Here is a 27,351-nt window from a genome sequence, read left to right on the forward strand (position 1 = left end):
ATCTGCTTCTCCCCCCCAATCTGGTAGCCAACAGGCTTAGAGGGGATGGACTCCCATGAATGTCATTGTCTTTTACTTTGTATCTTTGGTCTAGTCATACCTTTCCTAATTCCTGGAATATTGACTAAAGATAATCATTGTACAATAAATATTAGAGTGACATAGAAGTTCATTAAAGGAAAACTCATTCTATTCAAGACAGTGGAATGTCTGGCCTGACTGGAGAGTCAACATTCACATCACATGTGTCAAACACCTGGCCAGCAGATTATATGCCCTAAGAAGGAAGGACCACTCCTAGGAAGGTTGGCTCACCGTAAGCCATGCTGAAGAAGAGGTTTGTAAGAAAAATTTCACTTTGATGAAATATTGTATTTTCCTTCCCATATTCCCACACCCTAACAAGGCTCTTACAGATTACAGCCATGCTGCTCTGAATTGCCTTTCCTTTTTTTCTCTGATCTAAGCATGATTGCCATAATGATTTTTATTCTTCAGTATTTCTTGAAGTCCCACTCCCCACCGTGAGGCTGTCTGCCACTGTGTGACTCATCTCTGTTCTGGCTTATCTCAAGTTCATGGCTCTTTCCCAACACTTGTTGGTTCACAGAAGGAAAAATACCAGACTGCTGATGACATGTTGATGATCTTCCTGAAGGACTTCATGCCAGTATGATTTTGAAAGTGTGAAACAGTACTGTATAATATGCCCCATCAGAAATACATTCAACAAAACCCTTGATCTACCCTGGAGTGCACCTTTCCACACCTGATGACAACACAAATTGAAAACTTAGATGCTCCCAAAGGAAACATTGGAAACTTTTTCTAACTTCTGACAGCTATTCCTTAGCATCCAACAAAGTCAAAAAACATTATCATTAGCAAGGTAAAATTGTGATTTGCCCTCAGGACCAATATTTTTTCCTTCATTGGAGGTTTCCCAAAATCTCCATGCAAACACTGTCACTGACACCACAGATGACAAAGTAATACATTCTCTGAGGTTTGTAAGTCTAGAAAAATAGTCTTTATTATGAGCTATACTTTTATGAACTGGTACTCTGTGTTCACTCAGTCATCTGCACAATGCTCCACGGAAAATATTGAAGATGTAAGCCTTTCCTTATACCTGTCTTGGGGAAATAGATATAGAGAAGATTTTCAAATGGAGAAGTCAGAGCTCTGTTTACCCATTAAGCAATCAGGAGCTGGCCAACATCCTTGTGAGCATCTCCATCCTTGCTGTGGCTGGACAGGTGGGATTCTCACAACTGTAGATATTTCCCTAACATTCTCTTCTCCCTACTGAAACTCTTAATGGTTCGGATAGTTGCTCTTTTGTCTCTCATTTACCTAATGATGTCAGTGATTTCTTCATGCCAAGGAAATGTCTATTTCACAGATTAGCACTTAGTTGAAAACGACATTTAACGTGACATCTCTATATGGGATGGCTGATTTTTAGCTGATGGGTGGAGACTGACAGTTCTTCTGGAAAACGATATACAAAATAAGTTGTGGACTCAACAAAAGTTTTCAAAGACCTGATTCAAAGACATGAGTTTTAAAAGAATTTTCCTGTGCAAGAAGTGTAACTGTGATGATGTATTAACACATTTTGATTGAGTGTGGCTGAGGGAAGCTGATGATGGCTCAGTTACATCTCCAGTGTCTGCTTCAACATTAAAATAGTTAGGATATAACTGGACTGAGTCTACCAGGTTGATCTCAGTCTGTGGGGAAGGCTTTGCCCTGGAGGAGATGGGAATGGGGGGGGCTGGGGGGAAGGTGAGGGGGACGGGAGGGGGGAGAACAAGGGAATCCGTGGCTGATATGTAGAACTGAATTGTATTGCAAAATAAAAAAAAACAAACCTGAAAGCATTCTTTTTACTAGGAGTCTTTAAGTTCTTATACTGAGGAAGTGGTGGGTTGTCCAGACATGAATGCTAAAACTGACACTGAAAATGAGGAAAGCAATGAGGATCTGTCCACTAAGCAGCGCTCCCATATGAAAAGTGTCCACTCTAATTAGATATAACTTAAAAATGTTTTAAACATACTCTTTTAATTACTCAGATTGTTCTTGGACTTAATAGATAAATGAGTATGGCCTTTAATTTGTAACCCTTTTGTCTCTGCTTCCCTTGTGAGTAACTACAGGCATGAAAAACCAGGCCCGACACGTGAAAAACAAGGAAAGAGAGTTCCCAGTTCAGGAGTTCTGAACTCCATAATCATGCATCCCATTTATAGAAAAATCAGTTTGTTTTCCTATCTATACTATCTATACTTAAATGCTGAAATTTATATCTACTCCATACATTGGGAATTTACAACTGTGTAACACTGAATCTCTCATCTAATCAAATAAATGTATCAATAAGCTATGTATGCTATGGAAGTACACAAGAAAATAGTTAAGTGCTTTGAAATACATTAATGTGCTTTACTGTTTTATCTGCATAGTTACAGATTTTTCCTTTAATACATTAGTAACATATATATATATATATATATATATATATATATATATATATATATATATATATATATATATATATAATATGAGGTGGTTTGAATGAGGGATGTCCCCATAGATTAAAATTTTGCTCCCCAGTAGATGGAACTCTTCAGGAAAGATTAAGAGCTATGGCTTTGCTGAAGGAAGTGCGTCACAAGGGGTGAGTTTTGAGGTTTCAAAAGCCCACATCACTCCCAATTAGCTTTCTTTGCCTGAAAGTTATTTATCAAGATGTGACCTCTCAGCTACTCCATGACCATGCTTGCCTGCTGCTGTCCTGTTGTGTAACTTAACTGTGTAAAGCTGTATTACATTTATTTATGTTGCATTTGTTTAATGATGTAAAGATGTGATACATTTGTTTATGCTGCATTTATTTAATGGTGTAAAGATGTGTTGCTTGCCTGCCTAAGACAGCTGATTGGTCTAATAAAAAACAGAATGGCCAGTATCTAGGCAGAGGTGGGATAGGCGTAACTGGCAGGAAGAGAGACAAAGTAGGATGAGAGAAGGAGGGGAAAGAAGAGAGAATGAGGAGGAGAGTGAGGGAGACACCTGGGGCCAGTCAGGCAGTCACCAGACAGACAGACAGGGATTAGGACATTCAGCATGAAAGAAAGGTAAAAAGTCATGAGGCAAAATGTAGATGAAGAGAAACAGGTTAAAGTAAGTTATAAGGGCTAGTGTGGCAAGCATAAGATAAGGCTGAACATTGATCACTAATAATAAATCTCTATGTCATGATTTGGGGGCTGGTGATCCAAGAAAGCCTGCTACAACCCTCCCTGCTATGAGGATGCCCTCTAAACCCTTCTGAAACCATAGCCCCTAAATAAACTCATTCTTCTATTAAAAAATAGTTAGGATAAAGGAAATTATGAATAAATGAAATGCTTTGGTACTTGGGGATTTTTCCCCATATATATTTGTAAATTAAGTTCTATAAATATTTTGAAAATCATTCCTCTGTGAGATGTGGGGTTGGAGAAGACCTTTCTCATTCTGAAGGATGTTGTTTTGTCCTATTGACAGTGCCCTTACCTTACAGGAGCTTTTCAGTTTCATGATGTTCCATTTATTAATTATTCATCTTAGAGCCTGCACTATTGGTGCTCTGTTCAGGAAGTGGTCTCCTGGACCAATTCGTTCAAGGCTGTTCAATTTCAGTGTAGCTGGGTTTATATTAAAGTCCTTGATCTACTTGGACTTGAGTTTTGTACGTGGCTATAGATATGGATCTATTTACAATCTTCTACATGCCAACATCCAGTTATACCAGCACTATTTGTTGAAGACGCTCTGTATTTTTCATTGTATAATTTTGGCTTTGTGTCAAAATCAGGTGTCCATAGGTATATGGATTTATATATGGGTCCTTGATTCCATTGGTCAAACTTTCTGGTTTTTATGCCAATACCATGTGGTTTTTATTACTATTGTTCCTTGATACAGATTGAAATCTGGGATGGTGATACATCTGGAAGTTCTTTTATTGTACATGATTCTTTAGCTATCCTGGGTTTTTATGCTTTTCTGTATGTAGTTGAGTATTGTTCTTTTGAGATCTGTGATGGAATGTGTTGGGATTTTAATGGCGATTGCATTGAATTTGTATATTGCTTTTGGTAGGAGGGTCATTTTTACTATGTTAATCCTACCAATCCATGAGCATGTGAGATCTTTCCATCTTCTGATATCTTCAGCAATATCTTTCATCAAACACTTGAGGTTATACTCATACAGGTCTTTCACTTGCTTGGTTAGAGTTACACAAAGATACTTTATATTTTTTGTGGCTCTTGTGAAGGGTGTTGTTTCCTTGATTTCTTTCTCTACCCATTTATCATTTGTATATAGGAGGGCTACTGATTTTTTGAGTTAGTCTTGTAGCCATTCACTTCTCAGAAGATATTTATCTGCTGAAGGAGTTGCCTTGTAGAACCTTTGTGGTTGTTTATGTATATAAGATTGTATATGTATAAACTGAGGTTCATATTTGTGATCAGAAAGCTGGTTACTTTTTAAATTATTTTCTATCACTTTAATGATCTGTATAAAATTTCCTCAAAAGTTGATTGGTTCTTGTTTTGCTACTTACTTTTCTTACATGATTTTATGAATTATAAATTGTATTCTTATCCTTTTTAAGATATAGTAATTTTACTTTATGCTTATAGTGTTTTAACTGCCTGTATGTCTGGCACCACATTTGTGCAGTGCCAGAAATGCCATGAGAGGGCATTCATTTTGGGGAACTGATGTTACAGATGGATGTGAATGACCATGTGGGTGCTGGATTTGAACATGAATCTTCTGAACAGCTGTCTCTCCAACCTCCAATGTGTATTTCTTAACACTTTTTATCATTGAGGGGAAATGTTGCTTTCAAAAGATAAAAAAATTGTTCCAGTGTTCAGTGTTCACATGTTTTTATGCCATACTGTGTTACAATGGGTGTCATGTTGACCAAGAAAGATACAGCTGTATCACTAATACACTTCCATCATGAGGTGAGGGAAAGTTCATGAAGTACAAAATAATAGTCTGAGTTGTCTGTGCAGTGATCTCCAGACCAAGCTCCTATACTGTGATACAATCGTATCATAGGAGTAAAGACTCAAATCATTCATTATGCTCAGACATTGAGAAGTGTTTTGAAGAGAGCAGTGTTCCTCCTGGTCATCACTCCATTCTGCACAGAAGACCTCTCCATGACTTCTCAGATAAAGCTCCAAAAACCACTGAGGAATTGGCTCTCCAGATGCTCCTGCTTTTCCAAGTTGGGATTGGGACTGTGGCCAACATTCTTCTGTTTGTCCACAATTTCTCTCCCATCTTTACTGGCTCTCGATTGAGGTCCACACAGGTCATTGTCACCAACTTGGCTGTGGCCAATGTGTTCATTCTCGTCACTGCGTTTCTAAGCAATGTGATAGTTTTTGCTCCTAGGAATCCTCCAACTAACCTGCAATGCAAAATTGTGTTCTTCATTCGTCTGGTTGCTCAAAGCACAAACATGTGCTCCACCTGTGTCCTGAGCATCCATCAGTTTGTCACTCTTGTTCCTGGTCACTGGGGTAGGCTGAGGCTCCGAGGAAGAGCCCCTAATATCCTGAGTTATTCTTGTTACAGTTGTTGGTTGTTCAGTATCTTAAATAACATCTACATTCCAATCAAAGTCAGTGGTCCACAGAGCACAGGCAATGACACTAACAATATAAGCAAGTGGGTCTGCTCCACATCTGGATTCAGTGTAGGCATTGTCATCTTGCGTTTTTCCCATGATGCCACATTCATCAGCATCATGGTCTGGACCAGTGTCTCCATGGTGCTTCTCCTCCATAGACATCACCATTGAACACAGCACATCCCCACTTCCAATCAGGATCTTAGAGGCCATGCTGAGACCAGAGAAGCCCACACCATCCTCATGCTGGTGGTCAACTTTGTAAGATTTTATGTTCTAGACTGTATTTGCAGTTTGTTTTAGGTTTCTTTTGTAGACTCTCGTATCTGGTTGAGGCATGTAGGTAAAGCTTTGACTGCAGGATTCCCCACTATTTCCCCCTTCCTGTTGATCTTTAGGGATCCTAAGGATTTCTGTTCTGTGTTCTCCAACTGCTGCAAACCACAGTCAACATGACAAACGTAGAAGACAGCTTTACTGGCAGCCGTACACACTCTATTAAGTAAAAGTTGTTTGAAAATCCTTCCTCATGACAGGAATGGAAAGGATGATGATGGTTATAACAATGGGGGGAGTTAGCATGTGTTTCTGTCTCCTAAATATGGAGATTTAACTTGACTGTACATCAGTATATACATAAATATATAAATAAATGTACATAAAGTATATACATAATATATGAATAAACACACATAATATTAGATTCAGTAAAAGACAAAATAAATTTAGGTATATTTAAATTGAGTATACTTAAATTTAATTTATAAAACATAAAATAATTACATATAATTTATAGATATATAAAAACATTTATGAGCTTGACTGTATATGAGTGGTGTATATAAATAAAAATTATTTGCCTAATATGTGGTACCTAAATCTTTCCAAAAATTGGGTTTTTCTATATATTGTCTGTGGTATCTAGAGGGTAGAATTGTTTTAAAATGTAATGTGATAGATTGGAATAATCTTATCATTTATGATGATCTTTCCTACTCTGAAATTTAATTATTCTTCTCTATTTTCTTCCACAAATTAATATGGTTACTCATAATTAGATTTTGAACCTCCATGGTATGATGTGCTGATTTGGTCTCATTGATTGACTTACCAGTGCCAGTTACATCAGTGTATATATTGCCCAGCTACTGTCTCTCAACTGTCTTTTGGGGCTGGAGAGATGGCTCAGTGGTTAAGAGCACTTGCAGGTCTTGCACAATACCCTGGTTTGATTCCCAGCAAACTCATAGTGGTTCACAATCATCTGTAACTCCAGTCCCAGGGCATCTGATGCCCTCTTCTGGCCTCTCAGGACACTGCATGTAAACGCATATGAAATAAAAACAATAAACACCTTTAATCCCAGCACTCGGGAGGCAGAGCCAGGCGGATCTCTGTGAGTTTGAGGCCAGCCTGGACTACCAAGTGAGTTCCAGGAAAAGGCGCAAAGCTACACAGAGAAACCCTGTCTCGAAAAATCAAAAAAAAAAAAAAAACAATAAAAAAACTTTATAAAAGAATGTTTAAGCTTTTCTTATTACATTTTATTTGCTGTGTGTGTGTGTGTCTGTGTGTGTATGAATGTGCGCACACGGCATGGCCCATGTGTGGAGGTCAGAGGACAACTTTCAGGAGTCAGTTCTCTCTGTCCACTATGTGGGTCCCAGGGATTGAACTCAGATCATCCACAGCAAGTGTCTCAACCCACGGAGCCTTCTCAGAAATCCCCTTATCAATTTTCTAGCACCTCCCACTTGATACCAAACAGCCTCCCATGGACAGTGCCTCTTCTGTAACTCTCTTCTACACTGAATTTTCTATTCTCCTGCTCCTACAATATACTGCTTTACAAACCCTGTTTCCCCATCAGTATGTATCTGTTAATACACCTGTGTGTATTCTATATATCTGATCCAATGACTACTATTATTAATATATTTTATGTGTACATGTGAGTGTAGTGCCCACTGTGGCCAGAGGAGGGCAACAGTTCTTTGAGAGCCAGCTTCCTAACATAGGTACTGGGCGTCAAACCCAGGTCCACTGCAAGAGCAGCCTGTGCTCTGTGGTACTCTTCTCTATTCTTTTGCTAAGGGCCATTCTGGTTGGAGTTAGATGGTTCTCATTCTGAAAACTGTGTTTGCATGATGAATAGTGATTCTGACAAGTTTGTTCAACTCTTGGCTTTTGAAGCTATTGTACAAAGCAGCCACTTCCTTATGGCATTTTCAAACAGTCTTGGTTGACCCACCCACATCTCCCCACCTCCCTGCCCTTCATCCCTGCTTCACTTTCCCCTCCCAGTGATCCCCCTTTGCACTTTAATATCACACTGTCACACTTTTTATTATCCTTCCCACCATTTTCCTTTTACTCTCCCAATCCCTCCTTTGCTGGGCTCCTTTCTAGTTTCCTGGCAGTGAGGCATACTCACCACACAAAAATAAACTCACATAAAAATTAGAAGCTAGGATATGCATATGAAAGCAAGGAAGCTCCATTTATCCTGAGCCTTGCTTACATAACTTAACATAATATTCTCTAGTTTCCTTCATTTCCCTGGAAGTTTCATAATTCCATGTTCTCTTTTTCAGTGACTATGATTCCTCTGTGTAAATGCACCACATTTCCATTATCCGCTCATCATGACAAGTAGGCTGGTTCCACTTCCTAGATATTGTGAACAGAGTGGGGATAAGCATGGGTGTAAATGTCTCTGTAACAGGATATAGGGTTTTGGGCCTATGCCCAAGAATGATGTAGCAGGGTCATGTGGTAGATCTATTTTCAGCTGCTTGAAAAACCCCCACAGATTTAGACTGCTTCCTGGATGAGGTATCTAACGTGACCCCAGATTTGCTTTTAAGGGCACAGCTCCAGACTCACAAAAGTGTCAGCAGATTGCACAGTGCTAGAATTAACATTTAGTACTGCTTCTGACCTCAGATATGAGATCCATGGATTCCATTTAGACCTGGGAGGCCAGTTTTGGTGTGGAGAGTCATGGATCTGTGACCATGTGCCTGGCCTGTGTCCTCAAGGGTCCCAGCAGAACTGTGGAGGTGAGTGATGTAATACGGTTCTCTGACTTCACACTGAGTCAGTTGACAGTCCCTGAGGTATATCCAGAATCTAGATATGGCCAAGGGGATCAGGCGCCATGTCCAGTATCACTGGAATTGAATTTGAAATTATAAAGGAAAGGCGAGCCTTAGGATGTGATTCCTCTTTCCCTTGCTTTTCACATGCTAGAACTGCACACACACACACACACACACACACACACACACACACACACACACACATACACACACACCCATACCCTGTTCTCTATATTTGTTATGATTGCCCAATCCATATCCTTGCCAGTTTCCCCAGGATTACTTACTTATACAGCAGATTCTCTGCACAGTGACAATATATTAGGCCTCTGTAGTGTCAGAGGATCCATGGGTATCTCAGAAAACAAGCCTGGGATCCACATACAGACAAGTGAACACTGAAATAGCTCACAGAATCTGCTGGAGGAAACATGTGTTCCTGTGGGTCTATACTGACAGAGTAAACCGTCCCAGGCCACATGTAGAAGAATGTTGGATCTTCATAGCATATACTAGATTCAAGCTCACACAATGATGGTCCTTATGAAATGACTTGATGCAGCATGGTATTGGAGGATTGAAACAGTACTGTGTGTGGGGAAAAGGGGCTGGCTAAAGAACCCAACCCTGAACCAGAACTAGGGAGAGATGGCTCAGATCAGGGCAGAAAGAAACACAGTTTGGCTCATTCAGATCATAGCCATCTCTGCCCTTGGCCAACAGGCTTGTGAAACCAACCAATCACAGAACAGGACAGCAGAACCCTGGGCCCCAAGTCAAACCCTGGTTGACTCCATGCCCAGTACTTCCCGTGTAAACTGCCCTACCTGGTCAGTTAGAAAAAAGGTTGTTCTCTCCACCCTGATAGAGGCAGCTACTCTCTCGGACTCCTCCTACTCAAATATTTTCTTTCTCAGAAGAGTTTTAGGTGTGAAGATCTTCATTCACTGTCATAGAGAAGATCCTTGCTGCAACGTCCCTCACGGGACAGAGAAGAGAGAGCTGAAAAGTAACTCTTTTCTCCAGAGCCAGAGGAGATTACTACATTTCTGCAGTGGTTTCCCCTTTTGATGAGTAAAGCAAAAGAAGCAACATCTTAGGCCGGGGAAGCAGAACTCTGCTAGGAAGCCTCCTTAAGCAGGGGTTGAGCAAAGCTCAGCTGTAGTGGCTCTCCAGGAGAGGAGCAGGATTGCTATATCCTGTGGGGAGACCATCCCCCATCACACCAGGTATACCTTGATTTTCCCGAAAAGTCAGGATACCCTTCCCTGCAGAAGCAGTTCCAGGTCTGACTTTCCAGAGAAGTCAGAAAAATTTCCCTTCCAGGGTTGGGCTGCTTCTTTGCAGTTCCAGATGTCAGGGCTGTGCTAAACAGCTCCAGGTGTCTGAGATACCTTCAGGGTAGAGCTGTTGTTCTGAGCAGCTCAAGGTGTCTGGGACACTTCGCCCTCCAGGGCCAAACTGTCTCCTTAGAGTTCCAGCCATCAGAGCTTTCCTAAGCAGCTCAACATATTGCCTGACTCCCCAGGTAGTCAGGACATGTTTCCCCAGAGTTGAAAAACTCATGTTTTGGTGCCAAAATCTAGGACCAAACCAAGAGTTGTTGCAACCAATTCACTTACACTGTGCAATGTACACCACCCCACAGGTAATACCATAAATATATCCCTTGATCCATCCCCAAGCACACATTTCTGTAACTAATATCAACATCAATTGCAAACATACATTATTAAAAATGAAACATGCAAACCTTTTATAACTTCTGCCCAGCTGTTCCTTAGTAACCACCAGAAGATGTTTGTGGTGATTGCTATGGGGAGAAACCTGTTCCTCCTTCGAGGCAACCCAAACTCTAACCATGCAGATGCTGTCCCTAAAAGGTGACATTGTAATGGTCTTTCTGAGGGATACCAAGGCCAGATACCTGCCCTTTATGAACACTGGCATCCTGGACTCACCTGTATGGAAAACTTCCTGCACAGAGCTCTGTAGATTGTATGTGAAAGGTGATACTTTGTTGAATTATTTTTCAAGAAAATAGACACAAGGGTCTCTCTTGACAGGGGAGGTCAGAGCTGTGTTTCTGCAGTGACTGAGTTCAGGGAAAATCCTTCACCCATCAGGAGACTCTCCATCTTGCTTGGCTGAGCAGGTGGAATTCTTGTCATTGTGGGCTTTTTTAAAAAATAGAATTCACACATCCCTCTGCACTTGACCAAGACTTCTGGATCCAACATCAAAAATTAGGATTTCTGCTTCTTAGAAGTCTTTAGAGTTTAACCAGAACATACTGATGCTTGCATTTTATCTCATAGAACCTTTTATTTCATTGGTTTCTACTGAGCTGAAAACTACATGTAATGGGCCAGATGTGGTGGACTTAACCTAAATCAGTTCCAGCACTCAAGAGGATCTCTCTGACCTGCTCTCCATCAACTGTGCAGCCTGCTTTCTTACAGCACCCTTGATGCAAGGGGTGGCACCACACACTCAACTGGGCCCTCCCACAACATCCATTAACCAGAAAATGCAACTATGTGTTTCCCCACAAGAACCTAAAAAAATTTGAACTTTGACTAAAGTAATTTCTAATGCAGGTGTGAATACTAATAAAGTATAGAAGTTTCGTTTCTTTGACTTTTCATGAGAAATTTTAGTTTTCAGCATTAAAATAAAACTGTGGCCCTAGTTCTCTATTTGACTTATTTCTCTTTCCTACTTAGTCTGTGTTTTTCCTGATTGTATTTTGTTAGACTTTTAAGATTTTAGTTTGAATTAATAGGGAGCTTATTAGCTATTTACTGTGATCTGACCAAGACTGACATTGTAGTTAAAATAACTATGGAACAGATGGGTGCAGTGGCAAAGGCTTTAATCACAGCATTCAGAAGGCGGAGGCAGACCTTCTATGTGAGGGAAAATCCAGCTGGGTCGATACAGTGAATTCCAGGCCAGCCCGGAATATACAGTGAAGCCTCAAAAATGAATCTACTGTGCAAAACCTGAAAGAATATTTAAGAATGATATGATACATTCATAGGATTCTCAATATGCCACACATCTTTTTGTGTGGTCTGAGTAGCAGCAAGTGCGAATTGAAGAAAAAGATCTTCTGAATCCACATCTAAAGCGTTATATGGTTCTACTTCCTCTCTAGGCTACATGGTCATTTATATGTCATTTTCATTGCTTTTCTATTGCTGTGGTAAAAATGCCATGATCAATGCTATTTATAAATAAAGAGTTAATTTGGCTCATGGTCTTAAAGGACTGGAGTGTGTGATGGCAGAGTAAAGGAGCAGCTGAGAACTCACATCTTCATCCACACCACAATGTCAAAGTGATTCACACTTGGAATGGCAGAAGTCTGTTGAAACCACAAACGTACCTCAAATGACACAGCTCCACCAACATGTCGGGACCTCCTATACATTCCCTAACAATTTCACCTACTGTGGACCAAACTTTCAAGGAGATGAGCCTATGGCAGACATTCTCATTCAAACCAAAATGTACATAAAATGAATTTTCTTGAATCATGAGGAAATTGGGGAATTCTCAGATGTTGAGAGGTCATAGGACCTCTCAGCTAAATATTCAGACATAGGGGTCAAATGAAAACTATTTAAGAGCTGACTGGATGGATGCTCTAGTGATCCCATCACCAGATTCGAAGGCTTTGACTAAAACACTTCAAAATATCTTCTGTATTTACTTCTCCTCCCTCCCTGCCTAGGATGTGTCAAGGTCCTGACTTTACCTCACCTCACATCTCTTTCCATCTCCAGTCAAGCATGTCCTTCCTCCTGACACCTGTGGTAAAATTTCAACTACTGATGTCCTTCTGCAATTTATTCAACATGTCCATCTGGAGGGGTTCCCCAACTCTCTTACCAAATATTCAGCTTTAAGAAGACAGATACATTCTGCCCCCAATGGCATATCTACTATGGCTCATACACCTTCGTAGAAACATGAAATATACTCTCCAGAGGGAAAGATGGGGATGAGGGAAGGGACATGTTGGTTATGCCATTTTCAGTAAAAAGACACTAAAGAAAAAACAACATTTCATATCCTGGCTAGAAGCCAGGAATGTCTTTGGGACACCAGGAAACATTCTCCTCTCCAGATGTCATAGATGCCAAAAATGGTTTGGATTTCTGATGTAGGATCTGTTTCTAAATGATTTCATGTTTACTTCTTCAGTGGGAAAGTATTAGAGTGACACAGAAGTTAAATAAAGGAAAATATTTACCTAAGACAGTGGAATGTCTGTCCTGACTGTAGATTCAACATTCAGGTCACATGGGTCAATCACCTTGTCAGGAGATTATGCCCCAAAGAGGAAGGACCACCCCTAGGAAGGTGGGATCACCTTAAGGCATGCTAAAGAGAGGGTCAGATAAATTATCCCTGTGCTGAAATACTCTACTTTTCCTCCCCAGATTCCCTCCCTCTAGCAAGGCTCTTGCTGTGCACACCACGGTGCTCTGAATTATTCTTTCTATCTCTGCTCTAAGCATGTTTACCCCACTGCCTGGCATTCTTTAGCCTATCACTAAAGCCCCACATGGACTATTGTATGTACACGTCAGATGTAGGTGTGAATGTCAGAAGACAACTTGAGTGGTCAATTTCTCCTTGTACAATGTAAATCTGAGGATATAACTTAGGCTGTTAGTTTTCAGACCACACAGTAGTTCTTTTTTCACCTTTTAAAGAAATTTCCCCTATGGATCTCCACTGATATGAATTGTGATAGCTGAGGAAATTTCACTTGGCTAGGGAGTGCACAGTCTTTGACCTCATGGTAAAGGTCACAGATTGGTTGGTACTAAGAACAGTAATTCACATGGCCTCTGATCTTGGTAAACTAGACAGTAAACACTAGAGTGGAAGTACATGTGTCTGTCATATGACAACCCATAGATACCCTGACAGATTGCAGCAGGACTTTGGAGGGAGTGGTAACATAGGAAAATGGGTCACATACCTATGACATTCCACTGAATCAGTGAGAGTTCCTGGGAGGCTCAAAGAAATATGGATTTATGAAGATCAAGAACCATGTCCCAGATGCATGACTTCATTCTGTTCCAGTTACTACCGCAGAATGTCTGAACATCAGCTTGAAGAAGTCCTTATGGATTGTCTTACCAAGTGCCAGACCCTTTTTGCTATAATTTTGACGACCCTTCAAGATGTGACCACTGGGACAATAGAGGCAACACTATCTATGGGGGTGTCTTACAGAATCATCCACTCACAGGTATTATTGATACTGGTGGAAAGCCCTTGAGTGAGCAACCAGCTTAAAATTCCAGCATGGACAGGCAAGGGAGAAGGGATGTCCCAACACAAGTTGAAGGTGGTGGGTGGATAGATGGTGGGAACATAGAGTCACTTTTCTCTGTGAGATAAGACCTCACAGTATCCGCATGCCATAGTGCATGACCCAAAATCCATAAATATGTGGGCAGCATTATTGGACTTTTGGAGTAATTACAGTAAAAGAAGACTCGAGTAAAGAGATGAAATGTATTGGCAGGAACATAGAAATGCAGACAAAGCCTTATGGTATGTATGACGTAGTTTCTGTAAAATATCCCAAATAGACACCACCCGAGAGGGTTTTGCACCCCTATTGTGGTTATTCCACAGGAATATCTATCTGAGGATGAGGAAGGAACACAGCTGTTAACCAAATACGAGAGATATTCCTTCCTATACTCTCAAGAATAAGACTTGTCATCTACCTTGGATCTTCCGAGGCTATAGCAACTGCCATCAACCAGACTCATCGTCTGGCTGGAGACTTCAGACACAGACTTGATCAGACAATGACATCTACAACTGAGAGCCTCCAGTCACTCCAAAGACAGATGAATTGTCCTGCTGGGGTTGTGCCATCTGCCTCTTTCCCCTCTCGATCTGGTGGCCAACAGGCCCAGAGGGAGAGGACCCCCACAAATGTCATTGTCATTTACTTTGTATCTTCAATCTAGTTAGATATTTCATAATTCCTGGAATATAGACCAGGGATAATTGTTGTACAAAAAATTAGAGTGACATAGAAGTTAATTAAAGAAAAACTCATTGTATCCAACACAGTGGAATCTGGCCTGACTGGAGATTCAACATTCATATCACATGGGCCAATCACCTTGCCAGGAGATTATGCCCCAAGAGGAATGACCACCCTTAAAGATGGGCTCACCTTAAGCTGTGCTGAAGAAGAGATTTGCAAAAAAAATTTTACTTTGATGAAATATTGTACTTTTCCTTCCTGTATTCCCACACCCTAGCAAGGTTCTTACAGAACAGAGCCATGCTGCTCTGAATTACCCTTCCTTCTTTCTCTGCTCTAAGTATGATTGCCACAATGGTTTTTATTCTTTAGTATTACTTCAAGCCCCACTCCCCACCATGGGGCTGTCTGCCACTATGTGACTTTTCTCTGTTCTGGCTTATCTCAAGTTCATGGCTCTTTCCCAACACTTGTTGGTTCACAGATGGAAAAATACCAGACTCCTGATTCAATTTTGATGGTCTTCTTGAAGGACTTCATGATGGCGTGATTTTCAAAGTGTGAAACTGTGCTGTACCATATGCCCCATTGGAGATATGTTCAACAAATCCCTTGATCTACACTGGAGTGCACTCTCCATACCTGATTGAAAACTTAGATGCTCCCAAAGGAAACATGGAAAACATTTTCTAACTTCTGAGAGCTACTCCTTAGAATCCAACAAAGTCATAAGCATTATCATTAACAAGGTAAAAATTGTGATTTGCCCTGAGGACCAGTGTTTCTTTTTCCTTCATTGTAGATAGTCTCCATTCAAATACTGTCACTGACACTTCACATGACAAAGTAATGCACTCTCTGAGGGATGTTAGTCTAGTAAACAGTCCTTTTATGAGCACTGGTAATCTGTGTTCATTCAGGCACCTGCACTATGTTCCATGGAAAATATTGGAGAAGTAAGCCTTTCCTTGTACCTGTCTCAGGGATGAGAAGATCTTAAAATGGAGAATAAATAAGATCTTTGTTTCTTCAGTAAGTGTTCAGGAGCTGGCCTTCATCTCTGTGAGCATCTCTATCCTTCCTGTGGTTAGGAAGGTGGGATTCCTGCAACTGTAGATTTCTGCTGAACATTCTCTTCTCCCTACTGCAGCTCTTCTGAAGTCAACATTAATGGTTAGGATTGTTGCATTTTTCATCTCTTCTTTACCTAATGATATCAATGATTTCTTCTTCCATTTCACAGCTTAACACTTAGTTGAAAATGACATTGAACTTGACATCTATGAATGGAATGGCTGATTTTTAACTGATGAATGGAGACTGACTCTTACTCTGGAAAACAATATACGAGGTAAGCTGCAAACTAAATAAGAGCTTTCAAAGACAAAAGTTTCAAAATAATTGGTCTGTGCAAATGATTTAACTGTAATGGTGTATCACCACATCTTGATTGTGCATAAGGGAAGCTGGTCATGGCTCAGGTGCATCTTTAGATTCTGCTTCCTCATTAAAATAGGTAAGATACACAAAATTATGAATATATGAACTACTTTGGTACCTGGGGATTTTTCCATACATGTGTGTAAATTGAGTTCTCCATATATTTTGAAAATCAGCCCTCTGTGATATGTGAGATTTGCAAAGAACTTTCCCATTCTGTAGGCTGCTGTTTTGTCCTATTGACTGTGTCCTTTGCCTTAGAGAACCTTTTCAGTTTCATGAGGTTCCGTTTATTAATTGTCAGTCTTAGTACCTGCACAATTGGTGTTATATTCATGAAATGGTCCGTAGCTACAGTTTTTCTCTCTGGGTCTTGCCAAGCCCCAGCAGTCATACAGATGCTTATATTATTTAAACAGCCCAGCCATTAGCTCAGGCCTACCATTGTCTAGCTCTTACTCTTTTACTCAGCCCTTTTCTGTTCATCTATATGTTACCACGTGTTCCATGGCTTTACCTGCTGCCTTTACATGATGTTCCCTGGACAGCAGGCTGGCATCTCCTCCACTCCGCCTTCCTGATCTCTCAATTTTCCTCTCCGCTAGTCCTGTCTATACTTCCTGCCTGGCTACTGGCCAATAAGTGTTTTTTTATTTATAAGTCAATCATCCACAGCAGTGGTCTCCTGTGTCAATTGTTCAAGGCTACTCCCCACTTTCTCTTCTATCAGGTTCAGTGTAGCTGGATTTATGTTGAGGTCTTTGAACCACTTGGACTTGAGTTTTGTACATGGTGATAGATTTGGATCTATTTGCAATCTTCTACATGTGGACATCCAGTTAGATAAGCATTTGTTGAAGATACTTCCTTTTTTCCATTGTATAATTTTTGCTTCTTTGTCAAAAATCAGATGTCCTTAAGTGTGTGGAATTATGTATGGGTCTTCGATTTCATTGATCAGCCTTTCTGTTTTTTCCAATAACATATAGGTTTTATTACTATTGTTAAGTAGTACAGCTTGAAATCTGGGATGGTGATACCTCTGGAAGTTCTTTTATTGTACATGATTCTTTTAGTTATCCTGGTTTTTTGGTTTTCCATATGTGGTTGAGTATTGTTCTTTCAAGGTTTGTAAAGGACTCTGTTAGAATTTTAATGGAGACTACATTGAATCTGTATATTGCTTTTGGTTTGAGGGCCATATTTACTAAGTTAATTCTACCAATGCATGAGCATGTTAGATATTTCCATCTTCTGATATCTACTCCAATACTCTTCTTCAAACACTTGAAGTTCTTGTCATACACGTCTTTCACTTGCTTGGTTAGAGTTACACCAAGATATGTTATATTATTTGTGTCTATTTTGAAGGGTGTGGTTTTCTTGATTTCTTTCTCAACCCAATTATCATTTGTGTATAGGAGGGCTACTGATTTTTTTGAGTTAGTTTGTATCCAGTCACTTCACGTAAGGTGTTTATTTGCCAAAGGTGTTCCCTTGTAAAACTTTTGTGGTTGCTTATGTATATAAGGATATACATGTATAAATTGAGGTTCATATTTGTGATAAGAAAACTGGTTACTTTTTTGAAATATTTTGTATTCTATCACTTTGATGATCTGTATACAATTTTCTCAAAAGCTGATGGGTTCTTTTTTTGCAACTTAATTTACTTACATGGTTTTCTGAATTATAAATTTGTATTCTTGTCATTTTAAAGATGTAGTAATTTTACTTTACACATCCAGTGTTTTAACTGCCTGTATGTCTGGGACCACATTTGTGAAGTGCCATAAAAACCATTGAAAGGCATTCAATTTGGGGAACTGATGTTACAGATGGATATTAACATCCATGTGGGTGCTGGATTTGAACATGAGTCTTGTGAAGAGCCATCTCTCCAACCTCCAATTGGTATTTCTTAACACATTTTATCATTGAGGGAAGATGTTTCTTTTGAAAGATTAAAAAAAATGTGTTTCTCTGTTCACTGTTCATATGTTTATGTGCCATAATGTTTTACAATGGGTGTGATGTTGACCAAGAAAGATACAGCTGTATCACTAATACCTTTCCATCATGAGGTGAGGGAAAGTACATGAAGTACAAAATAATAGTCTGAGTTGTCTATGCAGTGTTTTCCAGGATAAGCTCCCATGCATAGATTCAGTAGTGTCTCCCTCCATAGAAGAAGTAAAAACTCAAATCATTCATTCTGCTCAGACGATTGAGAAGTGTTTTGAAGAGAGCAGTGCTCCTCCTGGTCATCACTCCATTCTGCACAAAAGTCGTCTCCATGTCCTCTCAGAGTAAAGAACTAAAAACCACCGAGGAATTGGCTCTCCAGACTCTCCTGCTTTTCCAGGTTAGTTTTGGGATTCTGGTCAACATTTTTCTGTTTTTCCACAATTTCTCTCCCATCTTTATTGGCTCTCGACTGAGGCCCACACAGGTCATTGTCACCAACTTGGCTGTGGCCAATGTGTTCATTCTCATTGTCACTGCATTTCCAAACAAGGTGATGGTTTTTGTTCCAAGGAATCCTCCAACTAACCTGAAATGCAAAATTGAGTTCTTCATTCGCCTGGTGGTTCGAAGCACAAACATGTGCACCACCTGTTTCCTAAGCATCCATCAGTTTCTCACTCTTGTTCCTGGTCATTGGGGTAGGCTGATGCCTCGAGGAAGAACCCCTAATGTCGTGAGTTATTCTTGTTACAGTTGTTGGTTGTTCAGTGTCTTAAATAATGTCTACATTCCAATGAAAGTCACTGGTCCACAGAGCACAGGCAATGACACTAACAATATAAGCAAGTGGGTCTGTACCACATCTGGATTCACTGTAGGCATGGTCATCTTGCGTTTTGCCCATGATGCCACATTCATCAGCATCATGGTCTGGACCAGTGTCTCCACGGTGCTTCTCCTCCATAGACATCACCAGCGAACACAGCACATCCTCACTGTCAATCAGAACCACAGAGGCCATGCTGAGACCAGAGCAGCCCATACCATCCTGATGCTGGTGGTCACCTTTGTAAGCCTTTATGTTCTAGACTGTATTTGCAGTTTGTTTCATGGTTCTTTTGTGGACTCTCGTCTCTGGTTGAGGTGTGTAAATGAAGTTTTCATTGCAGGCTTCCCCACTATTTCTCCCTTCCTATTGATCTTTAGGGATCCTAAGGATCCTTGTTCTGTGCTCTTCAAATGCTGAAAACCACAGTCAACATGACAAATGTAGAAGACAGCTTTACTAGCACACTCTATTAGGTAAAATTTGTTTGAAAATCTTTCCTCATGAACCAAACATGTTGACTCACTAAACTTGTCCCAGCACTGTGGAGACTGAGACAGGAGGATTGCAATGTAGTCAATGGCATATCAGGCTGTAGAGTGAGAGCCAGACCAACTTGTGATAAGGAAACCCAATCTCACAATACTGTATCTGCACCCTAAGCGAGAAAGAAAATAAGTTAATAAATGAGAGAGAGCAGAATGAAAAAGTACACCAGTCATCCTATAAATATTCACAACAGTCCTAGGATATTAATGTGTTCATATATTGTATTAGAACTCATATTGTATGCATACTGTGCATCCATATCTTCTTTCTTTTTTAAAAAAATTCTTTACTTATTATGTGCACAGTATTGCATTTGCATGTATGTCTGCTCACCAGAACAAGGCACCAGACCTCATTATAGATTATTGTGAGCCACCATGTAGTTGCTGGGAATTGAACTCAGGACCTCTGAAATTTCAGTTAGTGCTCTTAACCTCTAAACCATCTCTCCAACCCCTATATCCATATTCTTGTTCATTTTCCTTTCCCAGCCGTATGTCAAATCATATTTATATTTGCTGTTTGAAAAGTTTATAGAAATGTTATCTCATATAGATGATGCTAATAACCCATATGTATTGGCATATAATTTTTAATTGGCAGACATGAATTTTACAGTTGAAAATAGCAATGTGTGCTTGTCCTAGAGTCTAGGACTTAGACCCATATGAGGCACCCAAACAATATTAATATGCCATGCATCTTTTTTGTGTCTTTATTGCACATATGTTTATCTTAAATGCTGGCATGTTGGGTAGGAAAAATGTGCAAAGATAGACTGTTACTCACATATCCAGGTAAACAATCTTTATCTCTCACTAAAGGAAATTTTCTAGATGGACAAATATCCATAAAACCCTAGAAGCTTCATTTCTGGCATTCATCACATGAGATTTTACTTTTCATCATTGAAAATTAAAACAAAGCTCTTCATTGCTGGATAGACTCATTTGCTTTTTTTTCTCTTTATTTTGCCTGTCTCCTATGGTATACTCTCTTGCCCGATATGGGCAGAGATTATAATTTTTAATATTACAGTTTTTAGTTAATGGTGGGTATTTATTTAGGAATAAAGGGTGAACCACAAAATAATCATATCTGGTTAGAACAATTGTGAAATGCATCACAGAATATATAAGATGATACGATAAATCTATCTCCCCTCCAATATGCCACATACTGCTCTAGGATTCACTCAGTAGCAGCAACAATGAACAGACAAGGAAGAGTACATCTCCATACCAAAGTCCAAATCTGAGGGTAATATGCACTGTGGGGTGTTGATTCATTTGTTGTCTACATAGTGATTATATATAGGGGTGTGTGTGTGTGTGTGTGTGTGTGTGTGTGTGTGTGTGTGTGTGTGTGTGTGTGTAAACTTACTTTAGATGAAGCATGAGGAAATTAGATATTCTCAGGTGTGTAGGTTTTAACCTATCATTCTCAGAATGTAAATCTTCTGTCCAGAATAATACACATGTACAGCACACACAGCTGGTTCCTTATATAGTCACTGGTCATCTAGAAAGAGTCATCATTTGAAGCCTTCCACTTCATGGAGGATCTAAAGACTTTTGTGTGTGCACTGCCAGGTGCTCTGTGAGCTCACTGAGAAGCAGGCTCAGGAGATGGGGTTTGGTCTACTAAGTTGAGGCACAAACACTTGGTTTCAACAGTCCTATAACATCCCTCCCTGAGTCAGGAAAAGCTCTGACTCTGGGACAAGCACCAATGTGAACAGCAAAACAGGCCAAGAAGAATGGCATCATGCCCTTCATAACAACTGAGGGGAAAAGTATTTCAAGGAGAGGGGTCTATTGTCTGTCTCTAGATATAATAATGTCTACAAGAGAAAGGGTTAATGGGGGCTGCTCATCCACCTAAGGATAGAGGGGAACATCTATATAAAACACCTCAGCCATTGCCTCAAGATGACGTTTTTATCAGAGCTTTTCATTGTTTTTCTGTTGGATGTTGTCAACTTCAATTGGTTGATATTTTGCTTTGATCTATCTGCTATTATTCCTCAAAGGAGACCACAAGCATGCAGATGTGAGAACATTTCCTGGATTGTACAATGCAGAAAATATTGTTGAGGGACCTGTTGTATATGGTGTTTGCTTCATATCTGAACACTGTGTATACTGGAGATATTAATTTATTGCTATGATATTACACATATAGTTTGGAGCCAACTTTCCTTTTAACTTAATTCACTATTTTGCTTTTTTCATCATATGATGAAAGGAAAAAAACAAAAAGGAAACAGGACACAGGAAAAGATATTGTTGAAAAGGTGTGAAAATGAAAATATTTGTAGCAAAAAATGTGTATAAGGTTAATATGGCTGATGATTTCCCAGCATCAGGAAGACAGTGGACAAGCCTGACCAAGTTATGAATATTTGAGTAAGTTATGAATGGAAGTGAAAGGTGAGATGTTGATATGTCATCTGGGATCATATCTTTGTAAGGTCAAAGTTCAATACATTGAATTAAAATGGGATTCTCTCCAAGTATTGGTCTTTCCTTGGTAAGTCTTTCAAGTACTGCCTTAAAAGAACAAAATATTGCCGGGCGGTGGTGGCGCACGCCTTTAATCCCAGCACTCGGGAGGCAGAGCCAGGCGGATCTCTGTGAGTTCGAGGCCAGCCTGGGCTACCAAGTGAGTTCCAGGACAGGCGCAAAGCTACACAGAGAAACCCTGTCTCGAAAAACCAAAAAAAAAAAAAAAAGAACAAAATATTTGTCCATTTGGTATGTATTTGAATGGATTGGGCTTTATTAGGTTTTATTTTCCAGCTCTGTCTAAATATTACCTAGTGGTTATTAATACCAGCCTTGGAGAGATGACTGAGGGGTTAATAGTGCTTGTTCTTCTTGTAGAGGACCCAAAGTTGGTCCACAGCACCTACATGGGGCTCACAGACATCTGTGGTTCAGGTTCCAGGGGATTCAATGCCCTCTTCTGACCACTCAGAGTACGGGATGCATGTGGTACACACAAATATCTAAGTAAATATTCATACATACAAAATAAAATATAACTGCTTTCATTTGTTTCCTTTTATTGAAAATAGACTCTGTTCTCATACAATATATTCTGATGTCAGTTTCCCCTCTTTTTATTTAACCCAGTACCCCCCCTCTGGATACACTGTTTCTGTCTTTCACAAGAAAATAATGGTCTTTTTAGAGATGACAACCAATTGTGACAAAACATAATATACTAAGAGAAATCAAAACCAATCATATTGTGACTGTTTAAGGCATCCCCAAAGAGAGAAAAGATAGCCAAGATCAGGCACAGGAATCAGAGACCCACTCATTCCCATACTCAGGAGTCCCATAGAAATACTAAGCTGAAGGCAGAAATGTATGTGCAGAGGACATGGTGCAGACTCCTGCAGGCCCTGTGCTTGCTGCTTCTGTCTCTGTGAGCTCACATGCACCTTGCTCAGTTAATTCAGTGTGCCTTGTTCTCCTGGTGTCCTCTGTCCCCTCTGACTCTTACACTTTTCTGCCTCCTCTTCTGTATTGTTTCCTGAGCTCCGAGAGGAGGGTTTTGATGGGGATATCTCATGTAGAGCTCTGTGTTCCAAATGTTGTGAGCCTTGTGAATCCTCAAATCCCAATGCAGTGGCACACCCCTTCCAACGAGGCCACACCTCTTCTACCTTCTCAAAGGGTTCCACTAACTGGGGAATAAGAATTCAAACACATGAGTCTACACGGGATGATCTCATTTAAACCTCCAATATCTAAATCTAATCTTTCTGCAACATGAAAAAATCAAGCAATTCTCAGATGATGAGTCCAGCCACTGAGGTGAAAGGAAAATGATTGAGGAGGGTAATGGATGGTCTTGTGATCCCATCACAAATACAAAGGCTTTGATGAGGATGCTGAAAACCTGTGATGTTGGTTTCCCCTAGTTCCCTGCCTAGGATGTTCCACTCCAATAACTCCTGCTTTTACTTCACTCTCACATCCTCCTCCCAGGCTCCAGTCAAGGACCTTTTCCCTCCCTCTCCCTGTAACACAAATGACACTTGAGTGTCTTTCTGTGATTTATTAGACAGTTCTCTCTGAGAGGTTCCGCTTCTCTCATAACCAATGTCCCACATCAGTTATAAGGAACAATAGGAGCCTTCTCCCCAAGAACATATTGAAGTTGGGGCGCTAACTTCAGAATAGGCATGGTCTTTCACGGTTTGCCCATGACTCCTCTTTGTAGATGTCATGGTGTAGACCAGTGTCACCATAGTGCTTCTCCAGCACAGACACTGCCAGACAGTGTGGCAATTCACAACTCAAATGAGAACCAATTCATACCTATTCAGAGCAGTAAGATAAGAACAGGGGGACACATATTGACTATGCAGTTTAGACTAATGAGATGGAAAAGGAAAATAACCAGTTTCTTTCTTGGCTGAAACCAGGAGTGTCTGTGGACCTCTGAGCACCATCACCCTCTTCAGATATCAGAGATGCCAGAAATGGCTGAGATGTCTGTTTCCTCATTGATTTTGGGTTTCCCCTTCAGAGGGGAAGATATTCTAGTAACAGTGAAGTCTATTAAGAGTATACCTGGTCAAGGCTAGCAAATAGAATCTCTGGCCTAATTCAACATTAAAATTACACGGGTCCATCACCTTCCTGAGGTATTCTGACTCAAGAAGTAAGGGCCACCTTACAAAGTTGGGCTCACCTTAAGCCATACTGAAGAGAAGTTGGAAAAATTATCCCCCTGATGAAATCCTCCACTTTTCCAGATTCCCTGCCCAGCACAGGCTTTTATAAGAGCACAGCCAAGCTCTTCTGAATCACTTTTCTCCCTATCTCTGCTCTAAGCAATCTTGCCCTGAGATTGTCTTTCCCCACCCACTCAACCCCGACTAGGCGGCTGTCTTCCATTGTGTGACTGAATTCCATGCTGGCTTAACTGGAGTTCATGGCTCTTCTCCATGACATGTCTATTGCCCTCCTGTGAGAAGCCTCTGAGATTTACAGCGTGACTTTACTTTTCAACTTGAATCAACTCATCCTTCAGCCTCTATTTGATGTATTTTTAAATCTTTTTGTTAACAAAACTAAGAACTCCAAAAGGAACCTCCAATTCCCTTTTATAAACTAGGGATGTTAAAGAAACCACCCAAATATACACATTAAATAAGTAAATGTAATTTTAAGAATAAAATATTACTGAAAGCATCCTGCAGACTCCTTTGCTTCTCCCTCTTCATCTGTGGTTCCCACTCTCTGCTGTTGCATGTCCTCTCATGATGTGTGAGGGAGACGTCACCAAACTGATTCAATCCCCCCAAGATTACTGTAGACAACACATCCTGCTTTGGAGCTGCTATTGAAGTTATGGTTCAGATGTCCCAGCATCCTACACTATTTGTGAAAACTGTTTTCAAATAATCATTAGTATATCCTTTGGAGATTTTAGAAGACAAACATGCCTGATGGCCACCATCTTGGTCAACTTTGATGATTGTGTCCTACAGTCTAATTTTTCCTTCATTATCATCAACCAGTCTTACCACCTAAAGAAATATTCTTCAGACTCTCTACTGCTCATGCCTTTCAAATCTTTAGTACTTTATTTATTGACTGTGTGTGCATGTGTGCTGATATATTGTGTACCCTAGTAAAATTTGCCTGAAGATCAGAGAACAGAACAAGCCACTGGATTAAACATAGAAGCCAGGCAGTGATGGCACACACCTTCAATCCCAGCACTTGAGAGTCACAGGCCTTTAATCCCAGCACTAGGAAGGAAGTGATATGGCTGGGCATAGAAAGTATATAAGGCATGAGGAAATAGGAACTAAAGTCTTTTAATCTGAAAAGTCCCTTTTGGCTGAGGACTCAGAGACACTCAGAGGATTCATGAAGTTGGTAAGGTGAGATGTGGCAGTAGCTTGTTCCTTTGTCTCTCTGATCTATCAGCATTTATCCCAATATCTGGCTCTGGGTTTTTATTATAAGACCATTTTAGAATTAGAGCAACATGTACATGGGATTCTGTGTGTGTGTGTGTGTGTGTGTGTGTGTGTGTGTGTGTGTGTGTGTGTGTGTGTGTGCAGACACATGTGCAAGGGTAGCCACGTAGTGTTCACTGGACAACTTGATGAAAAATACCTTGTAGGCACTGTCTTTAGTGGCTACTGGGGATGAGGCACGGTTTGGAGGGATTTCTGAGGGCAGGGTCTACAGAGGGAGACTAGACTAGTGGTGCCAAACAAAACACCTGAAGGAATCAGTCCCCCCACCCCTTAAACCATATAATTCAAATTGTCCAACCAAAGTCTTGAGGTTTTAAACCTTCAGGTTGTTCTGAGATTTTCCTGTGAAACTCAATGGCTCCTCAGTGTCTTAAATAATATTTCATTCCAAGGAAAGTCACTCATCCACAGCCCAACTCAATGACATTGACTCTAAAAGCAAGCATCAGCTCCACTCTAGTTTCAGCGGAGACGTAGTCTTTCATGGTTTGTCCGTGACTCCCCTTTGTCAGCATCAGTCTAGACCAGTGTCCCCATGATGCTTGTCCTGCACAGAAGTGGCCAGAGAGTGTGGCACATTCACACATCAAGTGAGAACCAAATCACACCCACTGAAACCATCCTGATGTTCGGTCACATTTGTAAGCTTTATCTTGCAGACGGTATTTGTAATTCTCTTCACGTTTCTTAAGTGAACTCTCATCTCTGGTTGAGGCCTGACAGGGAGGTTTTGTCTGCAAGATCCCCACCATTTCTCCCTTACTTTTGATCTTTAGGGATCAAGAGGATCCTTGTTCTGTGCTCTTCAGCTCCTGAGAACCACAGTCCAAGTAACAAACACACAAGACAGCTTCACTGTGATCATAAAATATTCGGTAATCATGGGTTGAAAATGTTTTGGACTGTGAAGTCATTTTAGCTCACTATGTAATCTCAGCACTAGGGAGGCTGAGGCAAGAGGATGGCCATAAAATCTATTGTGTAGCTCCAGGTCAAGCTGTCTTAAGGGAGACTCAGTCTCACAGCTATTCTCCACTGGGTTTGAACACATTTTATCTCCATATAAATGTGGGAGATGATTTATAGGTATTGTGACATAGTTTTCAACAAGTAGACCTAAATTTTACTACAGGAAAGTGAGGTAAATATTTGTTATAGACAGATATTGAAATGTTATCAAGTTTTACCCCTTGCTAGCTGCTATGGGCCTTCAGGGCAGCAGGCTCTGGATGGCAGGGGCATGTGAGGGAGGCCAGGGGTGGGGTCCGCTGTCCAGCCTCCCCAACCAACACTTCCACAGTGCTGCCTTTCACAGTCTCCCAGATACTACAATCCTGACTACAAAGCCTTAAAGACCCATTGAAACTCCCTTTTCTATTATTCTACTAACTCTTCTCTTTTATTTCAGAATCAATAGGATGCCCATCAGGGAAGGTTAAAAATTCATAGGGAAATATCCCTCTTAGGAGAAGGTTTCATTTGAAAGCCGAGTCATTAAAAGTTGGTCTATTTGTCTGTTAGTGCATTCTGATATGTTCATAAATGTCACTGAAATATGTTATGGAGACAAAGATGGGTTAAACATTTTATCTGTCACCCTTATTGCCTTTCAAGTCACCACGGGGCTAACTACTTTTGGGTGGACCTCAAAAAATACCTCTGAGACCCTGTCCACTAGAATCGGGTTCACAAAAGTTTATATATCCT

The 27,351-nt window shown here is 40.4% G+C and overlaps 1 protein-coding gene and 1 pseudogene across 1 annotated transcript; both read left to right on the top strand.

Moving 5' to 3' along the window:
• The first annotated feature begins 5,031 nt into the window (after positions 1–5,031).
• On the top strand, positions 5,032–6,016 carry LOC128124161 (vomeronasal type-1 receptor 4-like; annotated as a pseudogene).
• A 12,529-nt stretch (positions 6,017–18,545) lies between these two features.
• LOC128125591 (vomeronasal type-1 receptor 4-like) lies at positions 18,546–19,502 on the top strand. The gene has a single exon (XM_052763174.1). The coding sequence runs from the start codon at positions 18,585–18,587 to the stop codon at positions 19,500–19,502; it is 918 nt and encodes a 305-aa protein (XP_052619134.1). The 5' UTR covers positions 18,546–18,584.
• Positions 19,503–27,351: the final 7,849 nt, after the last annotated feature.

Source organism: Peromyscus californicus, unplaced genomic scaffold (genome assembly GCF_007827085.1).
Source record: "Peromyscus californicus insignis strain IS unplaced genomic scaffold, ASM782708v3 Scaffold_4__1_contigs__length_199733344, whole genome shotgun sequence".
Lineage (NCBI taxonomy): Eukaryota > Metazoa > Chordata > Mammalia > Rodentia > Cricetidae > Peromyscus > Peromyscus californicus.